We start from the raw sequence: 18,003 nt of genomic DNA on the forward strand, positions 1-18,003 counted from the left end.
GCCTTTCATAAAAACCAAAAGTAATTTTCACAGAGCAATATAAATAAACACGTACCCGAGGGGACGTGTGTAGAAGTACGGGGAACCCTGGCCAACCCCGACGTATAGGCATAGCCGAGTGTAGAACGGAGACCCTTGCTGACCGGCTCAGCGGCAGTGGGGGCACTGCATAAGCAGCACTTTTGTTTGTAGTTTTATTACTGTGTTTTATTTTCCTTTTTTCTTTCGCCTTCTGTTTTCATTATTACTTTTGAGCACTTGAAGGTGCACGGAGTTGGATACCTGTGTTGGTAACCCCGTGGTCCTGGTTTACTGTCGGCAGTATCCAGACCACGGACAACAGCGCCCTCTGCGGGCTAAACTAAATAAAACAATTAATAAGAAAAATTATTATTTGTTTATTTAGCAGACGCCTTTATCCAAGGCGACTTACAGAGACAAGGGTGTGTGAACTATGCATCAGCTGCAGTCACTTACAATTACGTCTCACCCTAAAGACAGAGCACAAGGAGGTTAAGTGACTTGCTCAGGGTCACACAGTGAGTCAGTGGCTGAGGTGGGATTTGAACCGGGGCCCTCCTGGTTATAAGCCCTTTTTTTAACCACTGGACCACACAAATCTGGGCACCTGTGCGGTGTTTCCAAATAAAATCTTCTGTCTCCCGTGTCAGTGAATACCCTCACCCTTCCACAGGAACTGATTCACCAGGTTAGAAAATGTGTGAAAATGGAAAAGGAGACCTGAAGACATGTATGAGTTGTTTAAGTAGCTTCCAATTACATTTTTATATTTTTATTTTTATCATTTTTTTGAAACTTTTTTCTTCTTTCATGAAATTATGGTAACATTTTTTTTTTTTTTTAGTATTTTCGCAAATCATTAACTTTGATACCACAGTAAGATATGTTTAAAATCTGTTGCTTAAGATTCATCTTTAAAAAAACAATGCTCCGTGCTTCATTATTCCTAGGTAAAAACATTTGGTAATGCTTTATATTGCATGGCATAAATTAATATTAAATAGATGCACAATTGCATATTAAATTAATGTTAAATTGATATTTAATAAATATGCAATAGCTGGTTTCTTGCTAAATGTTAACCAAATGTCAATTGAAAATGTAATTGCATATCACATCCATTTATATTATGTTTTGTTACCCTTGAAAATGTGCAATAATTTCCCATTGTTTACATGTTTTTAATTGACAATACTGTTTATCTGACTTAAATGTTAATGGAAAATAACAAGGAATAATTGAACGTAAATTTAATATCAATTGCATATCTATTAAATATTAATTTAACATTAATTTAATGTGCAATTGCATATCTATTTAATATTAATTTATGCCACGCAATCTAACGCGTTACCAAACATTTTTGTGCAAACAATACCTTCCGCCTATGCTCCCCTGTTTTCATTGTTATTTTTCCTTGTGCAGATCATTTACTTCTGCTTTTTGTGGCTACAAATAAATTGACATGCTATGGGTTCTGTAATTTCAAAAGTGTATAATGAGTTATTGTATTAATGCAAATGTATACTGTACTGTAGATGCAAAGCTGTTCACACATCAGAGGGAAATTCTTACAGAAATAGAGTAGAGGTTCACACTGTGTGTTCCAGTTTTCAAGAAGCTTGAATTTGTAAGTATATTCATTTAATGTGCTTATTTTTTTAAAAAAAATCAGGGAGATGTTTGTTTGAACTGAGGTTGTGCCTGTTGGTTGAAAAGTTGTTAGTACCAAAATACTTGTACCTACCTGTGCTTTACCTAGGAATGATAGGCCACATTCTGAAGGATATATAATACTTTTTTCTTAATTTAGTAAGATGGAAAGTGGATTTCTTTACACGTTCTGTAATTATGACTCATGCTTTTGTTTTAGTTCTATTTAAAAAAAAATGGGGATCCTTGTGTCCTGAGCAAGTCTGTCCGTCCGTCCGTCTGTCCGTCTGTGACACTCTACATGGTGAACATGCCTTGATTTTTGCATCTTTACCAAACTATTTATTATATACTCCTAGGCGGTTTGGATTGTATTCGGCAATAATCTGATCAAACTGTTAATTTACCAGTTTCTTCCTAAATGACTTTTATTGGCACATCAATATCATATTCTATGCCATTTTACTTCAGTTATTACTTAAGTACTTTTTAAAAGGAGAAAAATACCCATTGGCCTGCATCCTTATATAATGTGATATCTTGTAACAATTGTAAGTTGCCTTGGATAAGGGCGTCTGCTAAGAAATAATAAAAATAATAGTGTGCTATAAAGTGTACATTCTATAAATACTTTTTTTTATTATCTGTTGCATATGACTTATGTTCAATTCTTCTCAATCATTGTGTTTACAGTGTAGAAGTCAGAAAATCTCATCCTCAACTGGGATATTTTAATAAAGTAGAACATTCACAAACACAGCTTTTTTTTCCAATTTCACTGGTGTTTCTCCTCAGAGATCAGCTAGAAATAAATAAATAAAAAGTCAGTATGAGTCATTAAATATATAGCAGATTAAACAGTGTCATACAGAGTACTTACAGTTTTTGTCATTTCTTTGACTTGATCACTGACTTGACGGCCGCAAGATAAAACAGCAGGTTTATCAAGATAGATGATGTAGCTTTGTTTGATAAATTTGCATTTCTGAATAAAAAATAAAGTAATAGATAGATGTGCCAAATCTAACACATATTTTACCACAGGTGAAAACTCCAAACAATCATAATTAAATTAACAAATCAAAGTTTGAAAGTGTGATTATAAGTATAAAGTAGGACTGGGGTGATACTGAAATCCTCACGAATCATACTTTTTAAACTAGTGTTGAGAATGATTGTGATATTTGCTAATTCTGTATATGAGAATCATTGGGATTCAAATGTGGCTCTGTGTCTTAATGCTGACATTTCCTAGTTTAATCTAATTTAGGAAATATGGTGTTTGTCATGAATTCATCCACCTAATATTAAAATAAGTTAAATGTTGTAACTCAAGCCTCAAACATGATTTGAACTTCTACTAAAGTAGCTAAAACCCTTAAACAACACCAGTAACAATACATTCATCACAACTCAGTTACATGCAGTTCCTTATGATAAAATCAGTTATTCTACTGGAGATAAAAAGATTAGGAAAGTTAAAACATTATATTATTATGCTAAAAGCTACCTTTTTAAAAAATAGTCAAAAGAAAACAGTTTCCTCCTTTGTGCACATTAACTTCTCTGTATATAGCCTATATATACAACAGTACATTTAGGTTTTTTGTATTTTTACAGATAAGTGGCTGAGTTTATGATGTGAAAGACACAGATAAAGTACGATATATGCTATTAACAAATTATTTGAATACATATTAAAAGAAAATCTGTAGTACTTAACATGTATTGACAACTTCTGCCAAATCGTAGACAATTCATTGCCTTAGTTTGTTCTTATATTATATGGCTAGCCTCTGTAAAAACCATTCACATTGAAAAGAGCACTATACCTCTGTGAAGATTACTAATTGCTCTTTATAATATATTTAATTGACTAAATAAAGAGGTTTTGTTTTGGTTTTATTTTTTTATTTTTTTTACTGAGGCTCATCACAGATTTGGTGCTCAGATGTTTATATGGTATATGCACAAGAAATGACATTTTCAGCTATTTTTTTTCCCTGTCTTCATATTTAGCTCCAGGATGGTCTGGCCCACTTGGAATTCCTGTGTGATCTCTGCAGGGCTGTGGGCCTGTGTTCTTTTACTGATGTCCCTTTGTGCCTTCAGTGATTCCCCAGGTGAATTATACATTTAACAGCTTACTGCTCCAAAGTTTAAACAATTCTATCACCCTTAAGTTTAAGAAACCATTTATGAAACTATTCAAATACACTTTATTACAATAACTATACAATATATAAACTTTTCATCTTGCATTGCCAATTATTCTGGTTGGATGACAGTCTAAGAAGACACTAAGGGCTACGTACACATTTCTTAATGTTGACAGGTCCTCTTAAAATCCATATTCATTTTGTTTTGAAGCTGTGGAGTCACACATGGTCCCAGTATCAAATTATTTTTCATATTTAAAGTAGACAGTATATATTATTTGCCTGACGAATATTATGATATTGTCTTGGCCTGCATCCTTATATAAGGTGTAGTATCAGGTCTTATAATTTTGTTTATTTATTTATTTATTTATTGAGTTTATCGGGGCAGTATAGACGTAAAAGGTCATTTAATAAATATACCCACATGGGATTACAAAGGACACATACTCTTGTTGTATTCTAGACCTCTGTAATGCGGTTGCCACTTCCTGTGAAAGCATGACAAGTAAGTATAGTGGTTTTTAATTAGTAGTTTGAGTCCGTTCAGAATGACTCATAGAGGTTGAATATCACTCATTCCTGGTTACTGCTGTGTATGTACAGGGACAGTGACATCCTGGGGCCTGGTCAGCAATCTAAAACATCAAGAACATCCAGCCACCTCCAAACACAAGCTTTATGGCAATGCAGGTTTACCAGTGTCAATTGCTGCTTCTTTGCAAAGCAAAAGCAAAAAATAAAATAAAAACATAGATGCAGAAGGCTAAGAAGTGGTTTTGATGAAAAGGTAAACTGTGCACACTGCACACTATGCTAACAGCAACATTTTGCACTTTATAATGACAAAGAATAAATACCAACAAATAACAAATAAGTAGGAAATAAAACACAACCCTGAGTTTGGTTCTGTTGGTACAATATCTCTGGTGTTGGATTGCTGTTTGCAGGTCTGTGCCACGAGTCTTTACAATACCTTTAATAGCAGTCCAAAACCTACAACCTTAGGAAAACATTGCTGTTAAGTAAACTGGCACTCTGGGGAAATGCAGGACACCAGGCAATGGTGTCAATCCACTGCCACCAGCGTTTTGTATTTACACACTGTCAGTGAAGTTTTCTGGGTGCTCAGCTTTATATCCAATGACTTTATATTCTTTGCCTCATAAAGTAGAATGTCAAAGTGTTTCTAAGTGTGGATAATTTCATTAGAAGTCAGCTATCACTGGAATTAACTTGTTAGTTTTTTTTTCTCCCTGAGTAGCTGGCCCAATTACATCACAGTGTGATACTATTGCAGAAGAAATGCATTGTGATATCCTTAAAGGTATGTATTTGCATAATTATATATATTTTTTATAAAAGTTTTCTGCACTATTTTTGCACTTTTGCCATGTTTTTCCAATGGTTATAGTCTGCATTTATAATAAATTACCTGGGTTTGTCATGTTTATTAATATGCTTTACCATACCTTGAAATTCTTTTCAATGCTTACCTATGCTTTACCATGCTTTCACTGGTTTATTACACTTTGCTATGCTTTTACTAGAGAAACGGGGCGCACCATCATGTTGTTTCAAAGTTGTAACACCACAATACTGTATTTTAAGACTTTGTAATACTTTTTGTATGAATCTGACCCACACACCCTTCTAAAAGTTGTTGTTTGTTTTATATTACAACCAGATTGTAAAGGTGAAAAATGTCCTTCATGTGGCTGCAGTGCCAACAAGGGTAAGGCAGGAGAGGGTATGTAGAGGTAGTTGCTTTTATTGAGAGTTACCTCTTAATCTAAATTCTATTAAAGTAAGTGTAACTAACGAAACAGTTCCATACATTTTCTCCATTAAGAGCATCCATTCATTATATAGGTCTCATGTGCAGTTTTGAAAGAAGACACTGCTGGGGTGAAATAACCAAGGAAGTAAAGCAGTAACAGACTTCCTGGAAGGCACCGCAAGCAAACTGAGTATTTGTTTTAACCCAGTGTAGTACCATATGTCTGGTTTAAAATGAACATACATGTTTGCTAGAACACGTGTCTCTTTAAAAACTGCACATTCCATTCCTATGCAGCTAATGGAAGTGGATAACGGGGGAAGAGCTATGGAATTATTGTGTTAGCTACAATTACTTGAACCTTTTCATGCCTCTTTTACATTAGATTCTATTCCATAGATACAGCAGATCAGTGGTTCTCAATCCATTCCATTCAGAGCCTTTTTATTCCAATCAGATATTTCAGTGTTTATTTGAACCTAGGTGTCCAGTGAAGTCATTAATGATCTGGTTGGAACAGGGTCCTGGTATGCAATGGACTGAAAGAGCCACTAGTGAATACCATTACAGCAGATGTAATTCATGTTTGATTGCTCTGTGGTGAAAGTTCTTTGACACCATCAGTGCAAAGTGGCACAGCCTGCGTTAACCAAAGCTTGATAGATATGAGCTATTACTCCTTGATTGAGATTTGTCTTCCTTAATTAAGTACTTGGTGCTTTCGCAAAGTATGCAGTTTAAATTGTAGAAAAGCTGAGTCTCTGTAATTGTTCAATGTTTTTAGTTGGTGCTGTTCAAACCTAAATTCAAAGTCAAAAGAACCATATTAAAAAGAAAAACTTGACCTGCCCTTATAACAATGTTATTATTTAATATCAGATTCCGCAAATGATTACATTGCTTTGTTTTAATGTATTCTTTACAGTTTCTGAAAGATCTAACAATGGTGAAGAAAAAGCATGTTGTCAGGTTGAATGTAACAGAACATACTATGAAGTTCAATGGAGTAAAAAATCTACAGAGTCTAAGATAGGTATTGATCACACTTCTTAATTCACACAGTGGGGGCAGAAATATTTCTTTAAGGTGGAAAAGCACCTGTTAATTTAACTAAACTAGAGCCAGTTTTCCACTTTATCATGTTTCAAGTTTTTAGTTCAGTTGCAACCTTAGGAGGAGCTTGGAAGATGTTACCTCAGGGTTCAGGGGTTTATTTTGGGGATACCACGGTTGAGAAATGTTGGGGGTACCACGGTATTTAATAATACCACGGTTGAGGAATTCCACCTTTAAAAAGTCTTGATGCCACCTTTTTCTTTTGAACAGTCTTAAGCCACTGCCATATTGTTGTAACATCAAATGTTTTGCGCTTCTTTTTTTCAGATTGTTGTTGTTTTGTTAAAGAAGTACCCGTAACAAATAATACTTTTACAAGCACTGCAGAAACAGCCCCAAAAGTAACTGATGCAGATAAGTCAGGAAGCAACTGTACTTGTGCATTGCTTGAAGGGAAAAAAAAATTGGTTTCACTTGAACAAATGGCAAAAAACAAATGTAAAACTACTGACGTGAGGGATTGTAAAGCCTACTCCTCTGTATTACAGTGAGTACCATTTGCATTTAACCCATTAAAAATGATTTGTTTTTGCTTGAGTTAACTTTAAAATAACATTTATAAAATTTTTTTAAAAAAAACATAACAATTTGTAAGTTCTTACGTGTCACAATCTAAAAGTAATTTGTGGGACAATAGCAGCTTCTACTGTAGTTTTTGTAACTAAAGATGTTTCACATTAAATCCAATGTTTTTTTTTCTCTTAGAAGTGTTAAAAACATAATTGAGGATACAGAAGGGTTTAATGGTCCAACAAAGGAGATTACTTCTAAAGGCATGAAGGGACTTGTGATGAAATACAACGAACATAACTTTACAGACATCCACCTTGCATTACCATCTTTAGGAGTAAGTACCTAATAACTATCCAAAGTGCCTGCCTGTCTAACTATCTAAGACTGTAATAGAAGGTTAAAATCTCCGATAAATTTTCGTGTGAATCAATGCTAATGTTACGATCAAATGCATTGTTGATGATGGAGGCTTGTAAGTACAGTAGTTTTAATTGCTTCTTATATGTTTTAGAATCTAGCCTTGTGTGGTTTTCTGTTTCAGGCCACAAAGAAAGATACAGATACTATAATGGTCAAAATTTCCAATGAAGCTTTACAGAAGGCTATTGGAAGAAATGGATCCGGGCAAGCTGGCGCTGTTATGTTTAACGAAAGCATATTTCCGGTAAGGAAAAGAAAACTACTGGGACGCGTCTTTGTTTTCAAATGAAATCAACTACTTATTAAAAATGCTGTATCAGTCTTGAAAGGCTTGTTCTTTAATCTTGTTCTAGGAGTTGTTCCATTATAGATAATGGGCCAGATTCTCAAAGCTTTTCAGTTTTTACTCCAAATCTTTCTAGCACAATTGTTTTCTGAATTAAACGGTCTCCAAAAGGAACGGAGAAGGTGATGGCTCACTTTGACTTGTGTACCAAGTGTGTCAAACAACAATTCAGATCCAGGGAGAATACTGTACGGAGTCAATGAAATAACAGCAATGCATCTCTTATCAAATTAACTGAGTCTGACATCTTGTCTTTCAGGACATGCAGAACAGTTCACTCCTCTCAGATGAGGTGATTGCAATCGAACTGGGGAGTCCAATCTCTGATCTCACTGACAACATAACAATAACCTTTTATCATGCAGACACTTTGCAGGTAAGGTCTCTCTCTCTGTCTCTCTCTCTCTCTCTCTCTCTCTCTCTCTCTCGTAGAACATATTAACCTACATTATTTAAATAATTATTTTAATGAATCACTTAATGTTTGATATTCATAAAAAGTGTTCACGTATGTTCCAGTGGGTTTCATTTTTCATGATCAGACGTTTAATCCGCCCCCCCCCCCAAAAAAAAATCTTTAAACAATAAAGTGACAGATTTGTGAATAAAATTGAGTTGTATAAGTGGTTAAGACTGAAGTAAGAAAACAGGAATGTGATATACTGTACTGTAAATATTGAAGAAGCCCCTTTAGTCAGTGAATGTAATGGGATATCATCATTCTTCTTTCAGGACCGAAAATGCGTATTCTGGGACGTGATCTTGAATGGTAAATCCAAGCTTTCAATATTTAGATTTATGACATAACAGTAATATGAAAAGAATTAGGATGCTCTCTTCAAACGGCTAACCGATACATATGTAGGGGTGGTAGGAGGTTTGTATGGACATATCTGCTGTTAGTGAGTTTAAGAACCTTTTTGCATCTCAACACCAAACAAAACATGTTAATAAACATTGTTTTTGGTCCACCATGTGTTCTATTTTATTTTCACAGGAAGTAATGCAATCTGGAATGAATCTGGGTGCCAGACTGTTAGTGGAACAAACCAAACAGTGTGTAGCTGCAATCACCTCACATTCTTTGCTGTGTTAACGGTAAGGGTTGTATTGAGAGTTCATGCTGTTAGTTTTGTTTTTTTGGTAACTGGAAGATAGGTTAAAGTGCATCAAAACTGTATTATGGGCCACAGTATTTCTGAAGACAAAGTGGGAGGCTATCTTGTGGTCCAGTAGGAGGCTATGTGGTCCAGTGGTTAAAGAAAAGGGCTTGTAACCAGGAGGTCCCCAGTTCAAATCCCACCTCAGCCACTGACTCATTGTGTGACCCTGAGCAAGTCACTTCACCTCCTTGTGCTCCGTTTTTCGGGTGAGACGTAATTGTAAGTGACTATGCAGCTGATGCATAGTTCACACACCCTAGTCTCTGTAAGTTGCCTTGGATAAAGGCGTCTGCTAAATAAACAAATAATAATAATAATAATAATAATAATAATAATAATAATATCTTACAAATTGATGTTCTGACTCACCCACAGAGGAGATTGGTACTGTACTGTATATATTGTTTATTATTTCAGCCTGATCTAACTGTATATTCCCACAGAACCCTAATAACGTTACCCTGAGCGACAGCACCTTGAAAGCATTGACGTACATCTCCTACATCGGCTGTGGGGTGTCACTCTTTTTTTTGGGAGTCACCCTGTTCATGTACATCATGCTAAGGTATTACCAGGGACATTTCAATTCGTTTTGATCTTCTATCATTTTACTTTCAATTTCTTTTTTGTGTGTGAAATCTTAAATAGCGTGAATGACATTAAGCCAAATTACAGTACTATACATTAGAGGGCACAATGCAACCAGAGTTCATAATAGAAGGTAGGAAGTGCTTTATTACCTGAATTCTCTGAGAATGTTATTCTACCCTGGTGCAAATGGTATACTAGCAAGCGACAAGCCTCGATGGTAAACAGCCTTATTGATGTTCCCCTTCCTTTCCTCAGGAAAAAGAAATCTGACCACTCCACCACAATCCATCAGAGCCTGAGCTCTGCGCTGTTCTTGCTGAACCTCACCTTCCTCCTGAACGAGTGGCTGGCGTCCTATAATAACAATGAGCTCTGTCAGTTCATTGCCGCCCTCATGCACTACTCCCTGCTCTGCACCTTCACCTGGTTTGGAATTGAAGCTTTCCATCTCTACCTGCTGATGATCAAGGTCTTCAACACCTATATAAAGCATTACAGGAAGAAGCTGAGCCTCGCTGGCTGGGGTGAGGCTCCATTGGAGGATCTGTATAGGGTCTTTGGAGAAGTAGGCCCTCACAGTTCATTTGATAGTTGGAAAGGGAGCTTTTATGGTTTACAAGCAAGTTGGTATAACTGCTGTACCAAACACAAATACTGTACAGTAATAATAGCAGTAGAAGATTTTGATTATTGGCCAGCTTTCTAATGTAATATCATAACATTGGACATTTACTGCCTTAAACTGCACCATTCCAATGTAATGTCTTGTTCTTTTCCAGGAATCCCAGCTGTAGCTGTCATTGTGTGTTTAAGTTTGAAGAAGTATGGGAATTATAAAATATACACGGAAAAGGGGTCTGTTTCAATGTAAGTTATGGAACAACTTTTACTTCAACCGCGTAGTATTGTCGGCTGTGACAGAGAGAAGGGAAATCTTATCGGATTAAGTGTTTATATTTACAGAATACATATTTACAAGCATTCTGAACCCGCAAAAATATTTATGAAGCTTTTGTAAATGTTGTTTGGACAGGTGGTAAAAAGCATTAAAAAAAAAAGCTCCTTCTGTGTTTTCAGATGCTGGCTGACAGATCCTGCAGTCCTTTATGTTACCATCGCCTACTATGCACTGCTGTTTCTGTGCAGCATGGTGATTTTCTCAGTGGTGGCAGTGAAGATAGTCCAGCTTGGAAAGTCTGGCTCCGGCCACTTAGAAAAGGGGAGCACCAGAAGGAATGTCTGCACACTGCTGGGGCTCTGTTGTCTGCTGGGATTAACGTGGGGGATCATGTTCTTCAACTTCGGGCCCCTCGAAGAGCCGGCGCTTTATGCATTTAGTATCCTGAATTCCTTGCATGGTAAGAAGGGTGACATGTACAGTATTCACAAAATGCGGGCCTTACACTGGAGGCAACACAGCACTAGAGGCTTTAAAAACACCCTGACCTGCAGCACCAGTCTCCCTCTGTTCTGAAATGAACCACTAGCATGCAGGCTGGGTTCAGAGCCTGTAAAAATACCCTGATCTGCAGCGCTCCCTCCCAGTTCTGCTGGGCCCTAAAGGCCACATTAAGTATCGGTAATGAATGTAATTGACAAAAAAAGGGCTTAACAAAAATGATGTTCTAGTCTATTCTATTCTCATGTTTATTTTCTTGTAGTTTCATAAGCATGATGGGGCTTTCTAATTGTCTACATAAGTCTACACTAATGTTATCCCTGCCAGTGTTATTTTGTTTTCATGTATTAAAACTAGCAATACTCAATGTTAATGCTTTCTCTAATAACAGTCAAGTTACATGCATATCAAATGTCATTAAATCAATTAAAGGAATAAACAAGTTATTCTAAAAAAGGCTACTCCAAAAAAAGTTGGTGGCACTTTAGATAATAGGGCATACATTACCATGTGATGAACTCAGAAAAAAGGAAATAACTGGGTAGCTCCCAAGGTTTCTGCTTGTGCATGGTAACTGCGTTTCTAAGTACATGGAAATGGCCTATACCATCCTGTTACCATGTAATTTAATAAGGTAACAAAATATTGTTCACATCTCCATGTAATTACACAGTAGTAACCATCGGTATCCACCATGTTATTACAGTGTAATTATAGATATTCTAACTTTTAGTTATAGCAGGCCAGATACCAACAACAGCCCCTGCCAATATATTAACAAATCTCCCCATGTTTTTATCCAGGTTTCTTTGTGTTTCTGAGATACTACGCCTTGAGCAAGACTCGCTCTTCTGAATCAATGACTAGCAGTACCATTGATTGAATCACCAAGAATAGGAAGCCACGGTCTCTCTTCGTAGTTCCTGCTCAAATTAACTGAAATGAAGCATCTTTGTTATTTGTTTTGTTTTGATTAGTTTTGTTTTTAAATGTAGTTAGCTAACACATAAAATAATTGTAGATTGTAGGACATGATATTTGAACTTTTATAATATTTCAGGAGTTAAAGCTTTGTGGATTCAAATTATTGTTTTATTAGACTAAACATGCAGATGCAAAATTTTCTTGGTATCACAAATGTAGGAGTTGAAAGTAATTAAATTCATCTGAAATGTTTTTATTTTTACTGCAGCAGGGTGAGTGGTTCAATATCCTGGTAATATGTTAATTTAAAAAAAAAAACTTATGCATGATCTGTAAATAGTGTATGTAGTACTGACAAACATTTTGACGAGTTTTGTCAAGTTTCTTTTGGTATACATACATAATTATTTTGGTATCAATACATATTACATATTCTATATCATATCAATTTAATATACTTTAATTGAAAGTGTCAATTCATATAAAGCTTTAAGAATGTAATCTCTTCATTGTGTGTGCAATAAAATAATAAATACAAATGTATGCATTTCATAATCTTCATCTGCTGAACAAATTACTTTTATAACAAACATACAAAGATGTGGTAATATCCTACACTTCCTTTGTGTAATTATAGGTAATACACATGATTTTTTTTTTTTTTTAAAGTATATGATATCTAAAAAACACAATAGATATTGAAGGTATGCAGTGCAGTGGACACATAGGGCCCAGATTATATCCCCAGATTTGCAAAGAATTGTGCTTAAGGGCCAAACCAAGTTTCATCATAACTAAATTAGTGGCTCTTTAGATATATGCATAATTCTGAAGTTTTAAATAGTTCTATAAGTACATCCAGGCACCATCAACACCACTAGATATGCACTCACAGGAGGGGATACTAAACAGACAATTCGCTTAAACAGTCAAGAAATGTTTAGTGAAGAACAAGCTGTCTTCATTAACCCAAAAGAGCTTTTAAAATGTACCTGTAAATAAAGTCGGAGTGAATCATTCATAGGACCCAATGCAGCGTACACTGTTACAGTCTGCAAATGTGTTCATATGAGTCTCTTAATGAGCTTCCTCAGGAGGGAAAAAACTGAACAGTGTTTATAAAACATCCTGAAAAAATAAGAATACACTTCTAACCCTCTTTTAAACAGTTGAGAAGGTTTTAACAGACTGCAAACTTGATTGAATTAATCAAAATGGGCTTTAAAAAACACCCCTTAAACAAAACACGCCTTGCAGTTTTGTGACTAGGGCCCATGCAGTACGTCACTATCTGCACAAAGACCCAGGTGTACAGCTCTAGGCCACAATTTGTTTCTGCGCTGGTGACGACACTTAACGTAGACAACGGCAAAAGTTCATTTTTTTCAATTTATTTAAATTTTTATTGTAAAACTGCAAAACGTTGTACCACAAACAATACAAGACACATGGCAATTCAGAGCATAATGTCATGCAAGGGTGGGTTCCATGGCGACATGCTCTTCAGTGATCTAAATAAAATGTCCATAGCAGGTACCTGTAGCACGAATATATCTGACACTCTACGGTATAATAAATGAGCAAATCTGGCCTGTGGTCATCAACAGTGAGTTTGAGGTATTTTACATGGAGGTAACAAGAAGTGGGTGTGAGATACCAGGTTAAGTCCTGCCCTGATAAAACAGGGGTTAGATAGGGATGGGGGGGTTAACTACAGTGGCTCTTGAGGTGGGCAATATAAGCCTAATAGCATGCCTTTGAGTGGGCAACCACCAGCCCAAAACAGTCCTCTTTCGACTGCACATGGACAGATAATTAGATAGGCACCAATTCAGATTTCATAATGCGTATTATACTGTATACTATATCTAACTATAACAGTATTTGTTTAAGTCGAAATACATTTGAAATATAGCTAAATAGCTTTCATTCATTAATATATAAACATACTGTATTGCACACACACATTTTGATTCGACTATAGCGTTCCTCACTGCCAACTCCGTTTTCCCTTTCCCCTCTTGCCTATTTATGCAGCTATCTGCCTATATATCCTCATAATAAATATTAAATGGGGGGGTGTAAAGCAAGTGCAATATAGGACATTGTTGAACCTATCCAGTCCGATCAGATTTAAAACATAACAAGTGCCTTAAGGGCCATTTCACAGATTGGCCAAGCTGAAACACACCACCTCCACAGAGCATGGGGCTCAAAACCAAAACTATCAGAATAAGGGACTGCATTGTTCCCAACTTCCTGTTGAGCAGCATTGTGTCACTGTGAGTTTATTTGTTTATCCCAATTTTGTGCAATGCAAGTCAATCTTTATTTAGATGCTATACAGAGGAAAGGCCGAGTTAACAGACAATACTAGCTGTGGATTAACCAGGGAACTTCCCCATCCCCTCTCTCGCCACCCTGCCAAAGAATATCAGAAAACCAAAAGAATTATCTGCATGAGTCAAACTGGAAGGACGAGCAAGGTTGATCTGCTTCAACACAATCAAATACCTGGTTCCCCTTCTCTGGAGGAACTGTAACACCGCCCTCCCTCCCTCCTCTCCCTCCCCCCCCCACTAAAAACAAACAAACAAACAGAAAACGGTCTTAAGGCAGAAGTTCTAGAACAAACAGAAAGTGATCTTTGTCTACAGCAGGTGGGTTCTAGGAAAGCATTGACATGATAATAAAAATGCAAGCAACTCATTTTGTATGGGCTTTTCATAAAAAAAAACAAAAAAACACTGCTGTCTAGTTTGTCTGTTGGATAGCACTCTGGTTAGGCAGCAGAGTGTAGTGCAGATGGCAGAGCAAATTAAATATAGGGATAAAAGGCTGGGCAGCGAGTAACTTTAAAAACTCTGTTATATACATAGAGAAGACTGCGCTAGACTATACTTACTCCAAATTGTCATTTGCACAATTTTTTCATAAAGAAAAGAAAAATGAGTAAAAGACTACTTAAAAAGCACTTCATTAAATGTCTGAGATGTTTGGTAACTTTATCAGGTGAGATTTTTCTTTCTGAAAAAACATAAAGTGCTCATGTGTATTTAGAGAAAATAGCTTGGAGAAGCAAGCCTAATGCCTTCTCATTGAAACTGTTGTCTAATTTTATTACTAGGTTCCTTTCCTTTCCTTCCAGTCGTTACCAGGGAGACATCAGAATGCTATCCATAGCCCCCACCCATCCATAAGAACGTTCCCTTGCCCCAGTGGGCACACTGACACATCAGGTAAAACAGATAGCACTATATACACACACACACGCCCCTGGGGGGCTGAATTAGAACCCAGGTTATTTGAAGATTACAGAGTGAAGAGATCTGTTCAACAAAAGCTTAGCCCTTCTTAAAGATGAAAGTGACATAAACAGCAAAACTGTATTTTTTTTTTTTTATTGGAATCAAGCATTAACTAGCCTTTAAAAATAAGGTGTTCCACTTTGCATACAGATAAGGGTCAGAGGTCAAGTAAATATACAGAATTTCTTAATCATCTATTTCTCAGTGAATTGTAACCTGCTGTCAATTAAATAGCTAATTTTCTCAAGTCTTTTCGCATGCCTGCTTTCATTTACTATGGGAATGTACAACGTGAAAATGTGCAATGTTGTGGAATATGATTTTTTTGTAAATGTTATAAGCATAGTTGAATTGCAACAGGTAGTGAGTGTGAGTAACCTGCATTGCAGAAAGTATGTTTAAATTGCTGGGTGGCTACACAGCTGGATTGCATTTTGGAAACTAATAGTTTAAAATCTGCATCATTCAATGGATTAAGTCACCTCTTTTCTACAGTGATTCGGTACTGATGTGTTAAATTGCCTTGCCATTCTCTCTATCATAAATCTGCCAGCCAAAAAAACATCAATGAGTCAGTGTGACATTGCTATTAAAAATAATAGCTAGCTTACGCCTAATCGCACTTTAACATCCATAAAAAAAGGCATCCTACACAGTATACATGCATCAGAAAACTGCATTGAAAAAAACCCACAATCTAATATACATCAACAACACTGAATAGTACATGTCATGTAATTGTAATGTTATTGAAAACACTTGAAGAATGGGATTGCTTTTGTTATCCTCTCCCACACTTTGTTCGTCTTGTTCAGGTACCTCTTGAAGTGGAACACCTTAGCTAGCCCTAAGTAAAGCATTTGGTCTGTAGGTCTCCCATTCAGGTAGCTGGGACAAGCTGAGCCCTTGACGCCCACAACACAATGTGTTTACTCTGCTCCCCGATACAGGCTGCAGGAGTTGTGCATATCACTCTTAGTAAGAAAAATGTTCAAACTATAAAGAAATTTTCTCCTGAGTTGTCTAAACAGATTGTTTAAAATCCTTTCCAAGTGCAAATGTTACTTCAAGAACACACAGGTCTCTAATCTGACCTAACGTTTTAAAAAACCAAAAAAAAACAACAACAAATAATAATAATAACAAATAATAATATTAATATAATATAATAACAAAATAAAACATACAAATTCAAACCAAACCAGTCTTTTAAACACCTGGATTATCCTCTTCCTTGTAATGTGGAGCACAAATTATAACCGAGATAAAGCACAACCCTCGCCTGTTCCAGAATGCAAGCCTGTTTCTTCAAACTGGTTTCAAATCGTCACCAATAAAATTACATCTAGAAAAGAGCGAGGGCAAGGAGACAGGGGTTCAGAACACAGTCTTCTGTGATGTTGCTGGGCTCGGATTCTGAACCAAAATCCACAATTAGAATGGCTCTTTAAGTTCCTTTCTTCTGTTCTGACACATTCCAGGTTAGAAAAAAAAAAAAAAAGGAATTAAAGAGATCAACACAGCTCCACTGCAACAAGATCATCGGTAGTAGAATAGTCCATTCTAGAAAGCAGATTACCCTTCTGTAACCCAGCAGCACATCTAAAATCTTGTTCAGGTGCCCCGAGAGGAATGTGGGTGCATTGTGCATTCTCAGGCAACAGCAGTACAGACTCCTGCACTACAGAGGGGTTAACAGGACATATAGCTGCAAGGTTAACAGCTAAAAAATAGTATATTGTGCTACTAATCCACTTGGCCTTGGCTTGCTCCGCATGATGCTGTCCTTCTCTAGATTGCCTGGGATCTATTGAATCACATCAACCGTGAAACATAAGAGGCTCCCCTTAAATACGACAGCTGAAGGTGCGTCTGCAGCCCTGCCAGCCTATTCGTCAGTAATCTTCTGCCTGGTGACATCAAAGGTCAGGGGCAGGGTGAAATCCTCTACCACAAGTGGCGCTTAAAGATTGTTAGCATTCCTCCAAACATCAAAACAACTTAAGTGCAGATTTCCAGCGACCATGCAAGGATAGATGCGCTCTTTAGGAAGTGTCTAATAAAAAAACAACACAAAGTTTTGCAAGAAAACAAAAACGAAAAGAGAGAATCTAGATGCTTAAAATCGTGTGTCTTCTTCAACTTTTTCTCAAGTCTTCATCCCGTGTGCAGATTATGAAATCTTCAAACCAAGAGGATCTGAATTCTCTTCTTCCGTCTCGGAGGGTCCCTTGATCTTGCTTCTGCTTTTAAGCTAAAGTTACTTCTGGGGGCTCCTCTTTTGTGAACGAATGTCCTGCAGAAATGCACAAGCCTACCCTTCTCTCTGTCCCGACTCTTGCAGGACCACCTCCCTCTGTTTTGGGGGAGTAGGTGGGGTAGGGGGTGGCAGTCCAGTCCAGGCAGAGTTGAGGAGGTAAGAGGGAAAGAATGCAGGGAGACCGGACCGGCCCGTCACTGACCAGGGTAGCTGGGGAACATGCCAGGGCGGCGGCCCATGAATGAAGGGCTGCGGGGCTCGAGGGGCAGGCGGGTCGGGTGCAGGTCCGCTTCAGGGTCCCCCTGGGAATCTGCATACAGGTCATCTGGGTGAGAAGAGACAAGAATCAG

General features: G+C 36.9%; 2 protein-coding genes across 3 annotated transcripts in view; one reads left to right on the forward strand and one right to left on the reverse strand.

Annotated features, from left to right (window-relative positions):
- Positions 1-1,543: 1,543 nt before the first annotated feature.
- LOC117424815 (adhesion G protein-coupled receptor G3-like) lies at positions 1,544-12,515 on the forward strand. The gene is made up of 17 exons (XM_058992756.1): positions 1,544-1,651; positions 3,694-3,797; positions 4,300-4,341; positions 5,098-5,160; positions 5,521-5,568; positions 6,539-6,646; positions 6,997-7,216; positions 7,435-7,576; positions 7,784-7,906; positions 8,268-8,384; positions 8,741-8,777; positions 9,006-9,106; positions 9,615-9,736; positions 10,018-10,286; positions 10,542-10,629; positions 10,840-11,120; positions 11,965-12,515. The coding sequence occupies exons 2-17, from the start codon at positions 3,701-3,703 to the stop codon at positions 12,042-12,044; spliced, it is 1,938 nt and encodes a 645-aa protein (XP_058848739.1). The 5' UTR covers positions 1,544-1,651; positions 3,694-3,700; the 3' UTR covers positions 12,045-12,515.
- A 2,150-nt stretch (positions 12,516-14,665) lies between these two features.
- The window catches only part of LOC117424192 (docking protein 4-like), a 42,687-nt gene continuing 39,349 nt past the window's right edge, over positions 14,666-18,003 (reverse strand). For both annotated transcript variants that reach the window (XM_034040336.3, XM_058992758.1), the window contains one exon: positions 14,666-17,978. In XM_034040336.3, coding sequence (XP_033896227.1) covers positions 17,848-17,978 — 131 coding nt within the window. In that variant the 3' untranslated portion in view covers positions 14,666-17,847. The remainder of the gene's footprint in view (positions 17,979-18,003) is intronic.

The sequence above is a fragment of the Acipenser ruthenus genome, chromosome 19 (genome assembly GCF_902713425.1).
Source record: "Acipenser ruthenus chromosome 19, fAciRut3.2 maternal haplotype, whole genome shotgun sequence".
Taxonomy (NCBI): domain Eukaryota; kingdom Metazoa; phylum Chordata; class Actinopteri; order Acipenseriformes; family Acipenseridae; genus Acipenser; species Acipenser ruthenus.

Excerpts from the sequence above, each read along its gene's own strand:
- LOC117424815 (XM_058992756.1), top strand. The coding sequence starts at position 3,701 with ATGGTCTGGCCCACTTGGAATTCCTGTGTGATCTCTGCAGGGCTGTGG. Across the intron at positions 3,798-4,299 it reads TGCCTTCAGTGATTCCCCAG|ACCTCTGTAATGCGGTTGCC; the intron begins GTGAATTATACA and ends GTTGTATTCTAG. Across the intron at positions 6,647-6,996 it reads ATCTACAGAGTCTAAGATAG|ATTGTTGTTGTTTTGTTAAA; the intron begins GTATTGATCACA and ends TCTTTTTTTCAG.